The 12,882-nt window shown below is 35.5% G+C and overlaps 1 protein-coding gene across 1 annotated transcript; it reads left to right on the top strand.

The window, feature by feature from the left end:
- Window positions 1-1,445: 1,445 nt before the first annotated feature.
- Window positions 1,446-10,201, top strand: LOC136797617 (protein CFAP20DC-like). Its single transcript, XM_067054206.1, has 5 exons — window positions 1,446-1,595; window positions 4,331-4,900; window positions 5,304-7,405; window positions 7,845-7,951; window positions 8,876-10,201. The coding sequence occupies exons 1-5, from the start codon at window positions 1,575-1,577 to the stop codon at window positions 8,980-8,982; spliced, it is 2,907 nt and encodes a 968-aa protein (XP_066910307.1). The 5' UTR covers window positions 1,446-1,574; the 3' UTR covers window positions 8,983-10,201.
- The last annotated feature ends 2,681 nt before the right edge of the window (window positions 10,202-12,882 follow it).

The following is a 12,882-nucleotide window of genomic DNA, read 5'->3' as shown; positions in this document are numbered from 1 at the left end:
ATAACAAACTATGTAAGAAATAGGGCTTCGATGGCCAAAATGTTAAGAACAAGTTAAGAACATTTAAGGCTTTGTAGACTCAAAGACACCCGAAAATGGTTTAAATAAGAACATGTTAAAAATATTTTTAGGCTTGAAATCCAAAAAGTTAAGAACATCCGAAGGCTTCAAAAATTTTGGATGGTCTTATAAAAAAAACATGTAGTGTTTCATGTATGTCTGGTTTCTCACTCGTTGTTTCAATACGTTACTGAACTAATTTGAGGGTTTAAAGGCTATCTTGACAAAAGTATTATGTCAAATTGTAATTCATCATTCATTTTACCAGTAATACTGTATTTGGGAAAATTTACTACCAAGAACGCTGACTATTTATTTAGAGTGAGAAGGGAAACTTTGATTTAATTTTGCTAAATGTACTCTTTTTTTATTAGATCTTTATGTTATTTATTGTAGTCAGGAAGACACTTTTTTATTCTGCTACTGGCAGTTTCATGCCACTTTTTTGACAATCTTCAGGCAACTAAAAATAAATGTTATTATTATTTATTGTATAAACCTTGAAAACGGCCCTGGCCGAAACATGTTGGAAATTTGTAGCATCTAATGGTATCTTTATCTCGATCCTCCGTCCGATACATTATTTATTGTATAGCCATACCAGATTTAACATTGTCTTTCTTAAATTATTTTTTTTTGGACTTTTTGAGCCTCTTTGTTGTTTTAATTATTCTTATAAAAAGTGTGTATGAGAGATAAAATATCAGTTCTCTTCTGAAATCTCTTTCTTTGGTTATTTTAAAAAACACAGTACGTGTGAATACTAATTGCAGTTCAAATTTTTGGATAAATAATTTATTTCTTTAATATAATTCTGTAATACATATGGGAATAATAAGGTATCTATTATTTATATCTCAGGATATTTTTATTTGCTTTTTTTAACCTCTAAACGAATCAGGAACATTCCTATGGCTTGAAATAAAAATAGAAATCCTAGAATTTTGACTGTCAGCTCAGTACTATTCTTCAGCTTTAGCTTGACTTTCTCTATTATTTTTTATTGTCTGCCAGTTGACTCGGTTTCATTTTTTTCTATAGTATGAAAATAACAAGAAGAAAATGTGGGTAGAAATCATGATTTCGGTGCTTCTTTGAGTGTATTGTTTATTCAAAAAATTACACTATTTTTAGGATTATTCTTCATAACCATTTCAGTAGATTAAATTAGGTATAATCTTCACAATTCCTGATAAAATTGATGAAAGATAAAGAAAATTTACAATTTGTTTGGTCTGATTTATGGTTGTTTTAATTAGGTATTATCTTCATAGTTCTTGGTAAATTGAAATAATCCAAGGCGTTAGCTCAGTCTGGTTTGTATTAACGGATATTTTTCTTGTATTCAAGTTAATGTTAGGTTTACGATTGATTTTCTTCTCACCAGACGCAAAAATAATAAACACTAAAAGAGGATAACAAACATGAAATAAAACCTTGGTACTGTGGTTGTATTTGTTTTTGGTACCTTTGTTCTTGCACAAGAATAATGAAAGAGTTTGGTTGGACGAAACATGTTTAAAAATGAATTTCAGGTAGGTGAAAACACATGTATTTGTTTAATTTACACTTCTTTATTAGGACCCTGTTTATAACTAGTCATAGCTTTCACTAAATGCCCCCAATGAAAGGTCATGTCATGCACTTATAAAGCTTGTAATGCTTTAAAGATTGAAACATAAAAAATAATCAGGAATAATTAATTGATTTGATTATTGATTGATTTAATTATTGATTGATTGATTGATGTTCTCTGTTGACTTGCCTAAACACTCTGCGCATCTAAATAGGGCGAAATAAACCAACACTAAGACCCGGACTCCCTCGCCTACGCTGTGATTGCACTTCTCAAGCAAAATCTTTTATGTTATTGGTCAAAAGAAAATAAAGGAATCCATTGTGGTCCATGCAGAGTACATCGAGAAAAGTTGAAAGGCCTAATTTTTTTAAAGTGCATAGTATTTTTCATGATGCAATCTTTTCTCCAAGTGAAAAGATTGAATCCATTAAGATGATTGCAAGCACACAATGAAGAGACGTGCCTTCGGAAGCTAACTTTTGAGTTTAAAGCTATATACTTTCACTTTATGGTGTTTCTGTCTGACTGTCTGCGTGCCTAGTCTAACCACGTAAATGCCTTCGGGAAGGTCCCTCTAACTTGGAAAGCTAGAATTTGAGCTATTTCACCAAACTACTGGAGCGCAAGTTATTACGTATGCTATCACAACTGAAAAAGTTGAATGTGCGCATATACAAACTTTTTTCATGTTTTCCAAATAACTTTACCACACTGAACAAACAGTGAAAACACTCTAAGTGAGGTAATCTATTTTGAAGACCAAAAAAATAAAGTTTGTTTACATTGATTCACTTCAATTTTGGATTCATATGATACTTCTACTTTTTTGTATTTGCCGGTATCTTGTTTTACCAAGTTAAGAAAGACATTCCCGAGTTACGACCATATAATGGGCTTTAAAGCTCAAGAAGCTCTATAAACAATAAAGTAGTTATTAAAAATAACAGACAAAGATAAATTACAGTTTGAACAAAAAATATCAACAATGTACATTGAAAACTTGAGCAAATTTCTTTAAAGATTCGAAAAAGAATTGAAATCATTGCTGAAATGAACTCTGACTAAATTAGAGTATTTATTCAGTTTTAAAGACAAGAAACAAAATTAGACATACAAAACACTTTTTCCAGTCAAAGACGAAAGAATCAAATCATTATCATAACCAGTCAGCCATTTTGTTTGTTTTGATTTGCAAAAGTAATATTGTAATTCGTGTTATGGTGTAATTATATACTTTTTCTATAATTTGCATTTATAACACTAGCTTCAGCTTTTCAATGCTAAATCAAAACTTATGAATTGTAATATATAATAATTGTAATAGCATATAATAGCATATAACGTAATATGAAAATGTGTATAGCATTTGCCGCTGTATAATTTACCGCCATATTTTTGCGGAACACTTAATTAGCCGGAACATACAATACGAACAAACGCGCGCGCGCAAAAATTCGAGATTCCTGTCCAATATCCTTGCGTGAAGCTATGAAGGCAATAACATTTTAGGCTGAACATTGTAAGATTATTGGCCACCTATAGAATTGAAGAAATTAGCCAAATTTGCTCAAAATTATCTGAAATTCATAAAAAACATGAATGTAGTAATTCTTTTACTTCAAACTGTAAGTTAGAGCAGATTTGCTCGACTAGAAAGGCCAATGTAGTAACCATGTAAGACACTGGATTCTAAATCTAGATTTAGAACGCCATGATGTAAGTGTATGTTACACAAAAGCACTCCTACATTGTATTTTCGATACCGTCGTCGAGAAGAATTTTCCTTGAATTTTCGTTACCAAACTCCTCAAAAGTTGACCGCGCCGCTGAGGGTTGACAGGGTTTCTTCTATCCTCATTCATTTAAGTGTCATGAAAAATATATTAAATTAAAAAAAAAATATTAAGCAAACTTATGTTACTTTAAAAGTATCTATTGATTGTAATAAAGGTATTGTTAGCTGAAAAAGATAGGAATTTACTCGTCTTATTGAAAGTGTTAATTCTTGCGGGTTTTTTTTTTTAATATAAAGACAAAAAAAGCCAACTTGCACCCTACCCTTGCAAAATCAGCTGCATAAAAATGAATTATTCAAAACGAGGTCTAACTCTCTCATTTGACTTTAGGATGCTTTTGAGAGTATAAAAATTTTGTAACAGTCCATTTTTTTGAAAATGTGAGATGAGAGAAATCATAGATTATGTATGCTAGAATATCAGTATGCTGTAACAAGAGAGAAACATGTTTTTAATTCATGAAAGAACTTGAATACGAGGTTATCTAGAATACACGTTTTTAAGAAACACACTTTTAAGAAACATGAGGCTCAGAATGCCTAAAAACTAAGAAACATCTAAGAAACATGCTGAGGCTGAGAATGAGAAAATAACATTTTTTATTCGTTTTTTTTTTAATAACCTTCCAATCCAGCCTTCCATGAGGCTGATTATGTCAAAAAGTTTAGAAACATGTAAGAAACATTTAAGGCTCAAAAGACCGATTTCTTAAGAAATATCGAGGCTGCTTGGTAAAACTAGTTTCTTAAAAAAAAAACGTGTATGGATTCTAGATTATACGCCAACTTCTTCTTATGGGATGGTCAATGCTAATAACGATGACTCTAGATGTTTAAATTCTAACTACAGGTATTAAACTTCAATTTTATATCTCTTCTTTCTTTCTTTTTTATAGGGAGGTCCTTCTCTCGACGTCTTTTCCGTTCACGGTAAAGATCCTTTATCCAAGTTGAAAGTACATGGTCCATCATCAGCAGTTCGGAAGGAATTTGATAACTTATTACGAACATTCATCCTCAACTTGAATGGAGATTCTGCGCGATCCAAAATCGCGTACCCGAAAAACACGAAACAATCATTACATCTAACTCAGCAATTTCTCATCCTTCAATTATCACTTCAATCGGGAAATTCATTCACACTTGAAATTTCAGTCATCACGCAATCCAACCTAAAGCTACGCATCATCTTTTCCAGCTCAACGCGCGAGATTTCGATCACAGCTCATCACGTTAAAATGCCTTGTTCCGTAGTCGAAACTGATTCTTGGATCAACCTAGGTCTTGATATGAAGGATCTAGTGGCAAGTTATTTCGAAGGAAACTCCTTTAGTCACGTTGACAGTCTTGTGATCTCAGCCAACTGTAAATTGAAGAGAATATTCACTTTGAAGGACAAACCGGAACACAGTATTGATATCCCGAAGAATTTAAATTTTCCTGTCAACATACAATTTTTAACACAGGTGAGAGTTTGAAAGTAACTTTGTTTCAACTATCTAATTTTAAATCTTTTCTGTGTGGGAATCACCTCTTCCATCCAGCTGAAAATCAATCCCTCTGAGATTTTAACTGCAGCCAGTTTACGATTCTCTTTCTTTAACCATTTGCTTTTCATAGTATTTCGCCTTAGTCTTACAACAAACTAGCCCGGGGACCACTTATCAGCGCCATCAAGTCTATCAAAAAGCCAAATTTGGCAAACATCGTTTTTTGGCTTTGCTTGAGGTGGTAGCAGCAAATCCATACCACTAGATCCAGTCTCTATTTGGTGAAAACAACAAACATAAGCAGTGATTTTCACTTCTTTTAACCCATGCTCTCAATCATGAATGTCAATATGGAATTTTTATTCCCTTTCCTTTTCAGATTATTGATTCACAGACATTTGACGAAGCCAACATCAATATACGTGCTGGTACTGGTGGCCACCCACTCAAACGAACACCCGTCAAACCGTCAACAAACACTTCAGAAAACTCTCATATCGCTTTCGGATCTCGTATTCGTTCAGGATCTCGTTCTAAACTTGATTTAGAGGAAGGTACCGACTGCTCAAATACCGCACGTCGTTTTTCTAAATCCGGAAAATCAAAGACTAAGCAATCAACTGATTCAAATGGCTCTGAACCAAGTTTAACTTCTAGAGGTATTAGCATTCTACCTTCGAGACCATCGGCTAAAAGCGTTCGCCAACTAGATTTGAACAATAATGAATTGGAAGCTCGCCCGCCAAGCGTTCAGGTGGAGAAGAAAACACCATTACAACCTCGACCGCCGTCAGGTAAGAAAAATAAAACACCAAACGTACGAAGAGGGCGTATTGTTAAAAGTGCTGACGTCAGATCACGCGAAATACCTGCCACAAATGACCGCCCGAAACAACAAATCTTCTCGAAAAGTGCTGACTCAAGAAACAGGCGGCGCCCTTCTATAGCAGAACCAGATGAACTACCAGCTGTTCTCAAAATCAAGAAAGGTATTTCTCGCTCAGCATTCGATCTAGAACAAACAGAGAAAGATATCAGTGATAACCGAGAATTGCATTTCAAAAGTAAATCTTTGACGGTTTTACCAAAAATCGGATCAACGACTAAGCGAAATAATAGATACGGCAGAAGTATTTCTATCTCCCAAACCGAGAACGATGAGAGTGATACAAGAGACGGTGCCGATGATCAAATAACAAGAGCCGAAAATGATGTACCGAATAACGAAGACTTGACCGACAATGTTTTCGCATCAACGACAAACGACGAGGATGAAACGAACGAGGATGAAACGAACGAGGATGAAACGAACGAAGAATTAATGGCTCTAGCAGATGAAAATGAGATTGATGACTATTTGAAATTGAGAACTCGGAGTAGTTGTCGAGAAGATGAATCTACGTATAGTAGTTGTAATAGCGCCAACAGTGATTTGTATGTTTACTCGTCTAGACCAAGATCTGTTATTAGACAGAATCGTAACTCGTTAAGTGTTTCGCAACAGAAATCGTCGACCTCTCGTAGTCGGCCAGCAAGTGAATCCAAATCGCGGTCTTCTTCACGGAACGGGGATGAAAGTGCTCCTAGACCGAAATTTCTTGATCAACCACAAAAGAAGTCTTCACCTGAGGCTCAAATCTCACCTCATCAAAATGGCGGACATAATGACACTTACACTATTTCTAATGCTTCAAACGGTGATCATAAGGAGCTAGAGAAATCGTTTGGTGTCGATTTGAGTTGGGAATATTCAGAGTCTACATCTATGCTTGTTCTACCACAAGAACTAAAGAATGAAAATACTAGTAATAAGATACTGTCTTCGAAAAACATGAATAACAAAAAACATTCCTACGAGAATATTCCAGATTCTGGAATATCTGATATTGACTTAGAGAGGACAGATAAAGAATATGTAAACGAAGAACATAGAAGCTCTGGGAATTCACCAGAACTACATGTCACAGATATGAATCAGAATTATACCCACGAGGAGAGGACGTCATTGAAAAATAGTCACTCCTTCGTATCACAAGATGAAGATCAATTGAAAATTGAAATTGACCAGAAAACTGACACCAGTAGCGGTATCATCAGCGACTTTTCAAGTAGTGATAATCTGAACAGTAATGGTGAAATCCAGCCTCAAATCTCCAGAGATTCAGAACTAACGAGAGCAGAAAAACAACAGAAAAGTATTATCCCCTCATCTTTCATTATGAGAGAATCATGTGATTCAGATAGTATGTCATGGTTAAATAGTTCTCAAGATCAAACCAATAATTCAGTTGCCATGACAATGGATCATAATAACAAAATGTTAGATAAATCACCAAACATGGCTTTAAGACAACGTTTGAAGGAACAGTTAGGTTCACTTATAATGCAAAGCAAAGATGCAGAAGATAGTGATAATGTTTCAGAATGTAGTGATGATACAACTTATACGGATATGCCACCCAAGAAGTTTCGAAACTACAGGTAATGTTACATTCCTCTTCTGGCCCCGGAGAAAGGGAGGTTACATAGGCAAACGGGTTCGAGTGGGTACCTCTTTGGATATTCAAAATCTCCGGAAAGGGTCGAAAAAACCATAAAATCTAATATTTTCAATCCCCTATTTTCCTAATTTCAGTTTGTAAAAGCGTTGAAAAAAGTGAATTCCTATATTTGCTCCTCATAAGACAAATTTGGGAAAAAAGTCCCAGTTAAGGTCCCAAAATTACCCACTTATTGGCTTTTGTCATTAGTTTTTTATCCAAAAGTTCCAAATCCCGTTCGCTGTGCGAACACCGTACTAGTCTACCATAAGCGGTTTATGTGTGTTCCTTTATTTTCCACAAATATTCCACAGATAATGTTTCACAGATAGTGATGTTTCCACAGATAGTAATGCTTTTTATTTCACTTATCATTGTAGATACCAAGATGAGATTCAAAGTTTGAATTCAACATTGGACTTATCAGCCACCATACCAGCAACACCCCGCGTTGGTGAACAAGCAGATCCGAACAATAACTACCCAGGTATGTTGATTTGTAAATGGACGCTTTTTTATATAACAGCAAAGTAAAGCTTCAAGGCTAAAAATCTAAGAACGTTTTTAGAAAGATTTAAATGCTTTGCAGACTCCAAAACATTCAATTTTCATTAAATTCAGACCAAAATTCTCAAAATAGTGAAAATGGGCTCTTCCAGAAAAAAACCATTCATGGGGGGTGGAGGATATATTGTCCAGGGGTATTGAAAAAAACCCTGAAAAACTGCCATGTCCATGGGGTGAATCTGCGATGTCCAGGGGTAAATATTTCTGTCCAGGGGGTCAACTTGATGGTTGTCCAGGGGTAAAACACGTGTCCAGGGGGTGAAAAATCGAAATGTCCAGGGGTAGATCACAGAAAAAATAATATATCCTCCACCCCCCATGAACGAATTTTTTCTGGAAAAGCCCAATTATAAGAACATTTTTTTTTAGACTTGAAACCTTGGAAAAAATTCAGAATTTCTTCATTGAATCTTATCATTTTTGACGAAAGGGGTCCGCAACCCATTGAGTTTCAAGCCCGAAGGGCTAGAGGTCAATCTCTAACCTTTCTCAGGCAAGAAAAATTGAAGCCTTAAAATATGCGCCGTATTTTTGATGTCGGATTGAATCTAGCAATTCCTTTGGTTTCGAGTGATATATTTTTCGAAATAAGCGGTAAATTTTAGTTTCAATCTGTCATTTGTGTAAAAACCAGGCGGGTCGCTCAAGGCCGCGCAACTTTGGTAGGATTTGTTGGCTTCAAATCCTACCAAAGAGATTGACCTCTAGCCCTTCGGGCTTGAAACTCAATGCCGCAACCTGAGCATATTCTCTTACGCATACGTCCCAGCGCGGAGTAATCAGAATCTTCTCGGAGATCAAATATGCACTGTCTAATATAGTTTGAGATTTCTTTTTTTAATAGGTAAAATGGACGGTAGTCAATCAGAAGAACTTTTGGATTTGAAGTTCGATCCAGACCTCAATTGTTATTACGACCCTATCACTCACAAATATTATGAGTTGAATTGACCATTGGATTTTATAACGAGTGTTACATTCTGAGGTATAATTTCTTTTCTTGAAGGCTTGTACATACGCCATCTTTTGGAAGTTTTAAAGCTCGATGTATGATATCTGCTTGTTTTGGATTTATTTTGCTAAGTACTAAACCATTCCTTCCTTCCTTCCTACAGTGAAAGTTGTTGTAAAAGACGTACAAACCTTTTTCCCTTCCACGTTAAAAAAATAAGTCCTTTGGAAGCGATGATGATAGATTTTCAAAGTTTTTAAAAATCAATATTAGTCAAATGATAATAGAAGGGCTATAAAAATATAATCAGATGGCACAGTAAGTTCAGTGTTTGAATGCTAACTTGCAACAACATACAACCTCTCCATATATTCAAATCAAAACTGTTTTTCAATTTTTTGTTTTTAAAAAAATCCAAATTTTTAAAGTTAGCAATTGCATATGATCAATTGTAAATAATATAGTTAAATCGTATAGGTTTTATAACTTTATAACCATAGTTTCATTTTCTTAGCTAAATTTTTTCTCAATTGGGTTTACTTTTTCTAATTCGTGGAACTACCGTAAACCCTCGAATAAGCGCCCGGGGGCTTATTTAATTTTTTAGGCTCTAAGGGGGGCGCTTATTCAGGCGGGGCGCTTATTCGAGCGGGGCGCTTATTCGAGGATTTACGGTACATTATTCGAATCTTTCTGTTATCCGAATTCAAATGTCCCCTCAGCTGGGAAGTCGTACAAATAATTCGAATCTTTCTATACTTCTTTAGTCCCTTGAAGATAGAATTAGAGAGGGTCAATTGAGTTTATTCTCAAATGTTTTCATTGGCCAGTCGGCTAGGATGCTTGGTAAACATTCAAAAGCTATCCAGGCGCTGCTTTTAAAGATGTCAACCTGTCAATTTTGATTTTATTTCGCTCTTATTACTGGGTAATCACTTCATCCCTGGCAAGTCAGGTATTCTTATCAAATCTACCTACCATTCATGGGACATTTTTAACTTAAAGAGGCTCCTTAATGTTGTGACTGTATAAAATTTAATATATTGAATGATTTTAGTTTTAAACTGGGAAAACATTTTTCTGTATATATCAAAATTGAAACATAGAAACTTATAGAAAAATCTATTTTTACTCTAACCGTTGTAAATATTTTAAGTTATCCAAAAACATTGTACATTTTTAATGGTCATGAAATAATATACTACTGAAACATATCTATCCACAGACACGTGTTCCGTCCTTCCCAGGGCTCACCAGTGCGGGCTGGGTAAGCTTCTGAATCAGCTGCACATAATTGGGGATTGAGAACGAAACCTGCATATATCTGTCCTTACACCTATCCGCAGACACGTGTTTCGTCCTTACCACAGGACTCATCAGTGCGGGCTGGGTAAGCGAGCATAGACTGCTCTTGTCACCGGGGTGCTCAAAACCATATACTTTGTATTAACACATACTGAAATATAGAAAAAGTCAAATATGATTGTTGTAAGTGCTCGTAGTCCATTTGACAAGCAATTCATTTAAATATTATATAAATAAAATTTAAGAGGAAAAAGAATTCGGCCACTCTTCGTTGTTTGTAGGTCTGATAGGAGAAAACATTTTATTTTTTCATGCTATATATATCCCTATTTTAGACTGTTGCATGGTGAAATACACCCCCTTCTCACAGACCCGACGGGATTTTTTCTGCCAGTGGGGGTAATAATAACATTGATATTCCTTTTGACGAGGGATTTGAATTCCATTGTTTTTGAGCAAGAAAACAGTGGGGAGTTTTCCACTGGGGACGATATTTTGGCAAATTTCTCCAGTGGGAAGTTGAGGTGTTGAAATTTAACTCTCAATTTTTATTTATTTTTTATTAAAACATAGAATTACATTAGGTCTTTATTGGGTATATAGCTAACTCACGACCCGGCCTATTCGTGTTCGCCTAACGCCGAGCTCGGAATAGATATGAAACTAAACAGCAAAAAGCCCAGACTTAAAAGTTAGATGCTGGAAAATTGAACACAAAAAATGCCTTATTTTTCAGATTTTATTTCATTCTCAACTTCAGTTGAGTTAGAATCTGAGAATGTGTGTGTGTGTGTGTGTCTGTGTGTGTGTGTGTATGTCCCAAAACTTTGGGGCAGCCTGGAGACTTCAAAAATTGGGGCCTGGGGACGAGTTTTTCGCCAAAACGAGGCTAAAATTTTGGGGCAGCCTGGAGACTTCAAAAATTGTTCGATCTGGCTGAAATTTTGCACACTTGTTCCTTGGGTGAATATCTGGTGGTGTTTTTTTTCATTTTTTGAAAATTTTGATTTTTTGGGGCCTGGGGACGAGTTTTTCGCCAAAACGAGGCTAAAACTTTGGGGCAGCCTGGAGACTTCAAAAATTGTTCGATTTGGCTAAAATTTTGCACACTTGTTCCTTGGGTGAATATCTGGGGGTGTTTTTTTCATTTTTCAAAATTTTTGATTTTTGGGGCCTGGGGACGAGTTTTCGCCAAAACGAGGCTAAAGCTTTGAAGCAGCCTACAGGCCTCCAAAATGGTCGGATTTGGTTGAAATTTGGCACACTTGTTCATTGGGTAAATATCTGGGGGTCTACAATTGGGCCTATGAATAATTTGAAGCCACTGAAGTTGAGCCCAGTGCGTTGCGCACGTTCGACTATTGTTATTATAGATGATAAATATTCAAAATTCTAAAACCTATAAGAACAATAATGTAAGTTGAAGTTTACCAAGATTACTGGTTGATGATTGGTCAATGTTCAAGGAGCTGGGTATCTGAAAAACCCTGCCATTGATTCACTCACACTTGTTTGGCTTGCTATCCGAGTTGGCTCCAAAACTGGTGCTGCTTTCTGGTGATCATTTCTTCTCGAGCTACGCGTTGAGACTCATGACCCGGCCTATTCGTGTTCGCCTAACTCCAAACCGATGGGGGTGAGTGAGTTTTTTATTACTTTACAAGCTTTTTTTATAAGAACACGAGGCTGAAAATTGGCCAAAACCTAAGAGTAAATGGAGAACCATTGACTTCCTAGCCGGAAGGACTAGACTCGAGATGGAATGGATGGAAAAGGAAGCCACTTATTGCCTATCCAGAACTCCCGCACGTGGTTTTTACACAAACGCTATATTGAAAGTAAAATCTATCGCAAGATTTCAAAAAATGCAATCCTCAAAAACAACATGATTGCGGCGCGTTCCGGATGGGAAATAAGTGGTTTCTCTTTCTCGTGCATAGGAATGGTTAGAGATTCTTCTCTAGCCCTTCGGGCTTTAAACTCAATGTGGAGAATAATCTGATTAGATTTCAAAAATTACTGATTTTGAACCTATTTAACTAACTTGTAAATTTAGTTATAATACTCTTTTTTTCTAACAGTGCTTTCTTAGTAACCCGTCAGTCAGGAAACTTACAGAAGAAGTGAGTTGCCACACTGAGGCTCACTTTTTTTCCGTTGGGACGATTCCAAGGTGTTGGTTTAGGGAGATATGAGTCTAACGTAGAAGATTCTTTCTGTAGAGGAAAGAAATAATTCCACAAAATCTTTGAAATAATTTTTCGAGTCTTTTTGAAATTCATTACAATTATATTTACACGACATGAAGTCATAGTCATCCTATTTGCAAAAATTACCTTATAAAATGTAAATTACGAAATACCTCCGTATTATAAACTAAAACTAAATCTAAAATGATATTTATATAACCTAGATGTTTGAGTTGTTTTTAGTGGTCTCCAAAATCACAGTAAAGACAGTCTTTTTTTAACCTTATCACAAAACGTCAGAAAAAGCATGGTTTTAACCTTTAGAAGCCGCTGTCTTTTTTTGAAAAAGGTCAAAAAGTTCATCATTTTTTTCTGGAAATTTATTCTTTCAAAGGCAATTTCTGG

Source organism: Clytia hemisphaerica, unplaced genomic scaffold (genome assembly GCF_902728285.1).
Source record: "Clytia hemisphaerica strain Z4C2 unplaced genomic scaffold, Clytia hemisphaerica genome assembly, whole genome shotgun sequence".
In the NCBI taxonomy this organism is placed as follows: Eukaryota; Metazoa; Cnidaria; class Hydrozoa; order Leptothecata; family Clytiidae; genus Clytia; species Clytia hemisphaerica.
This window is presented reverse-complemented; position numbering and strand designations above follow the sequence as displayed.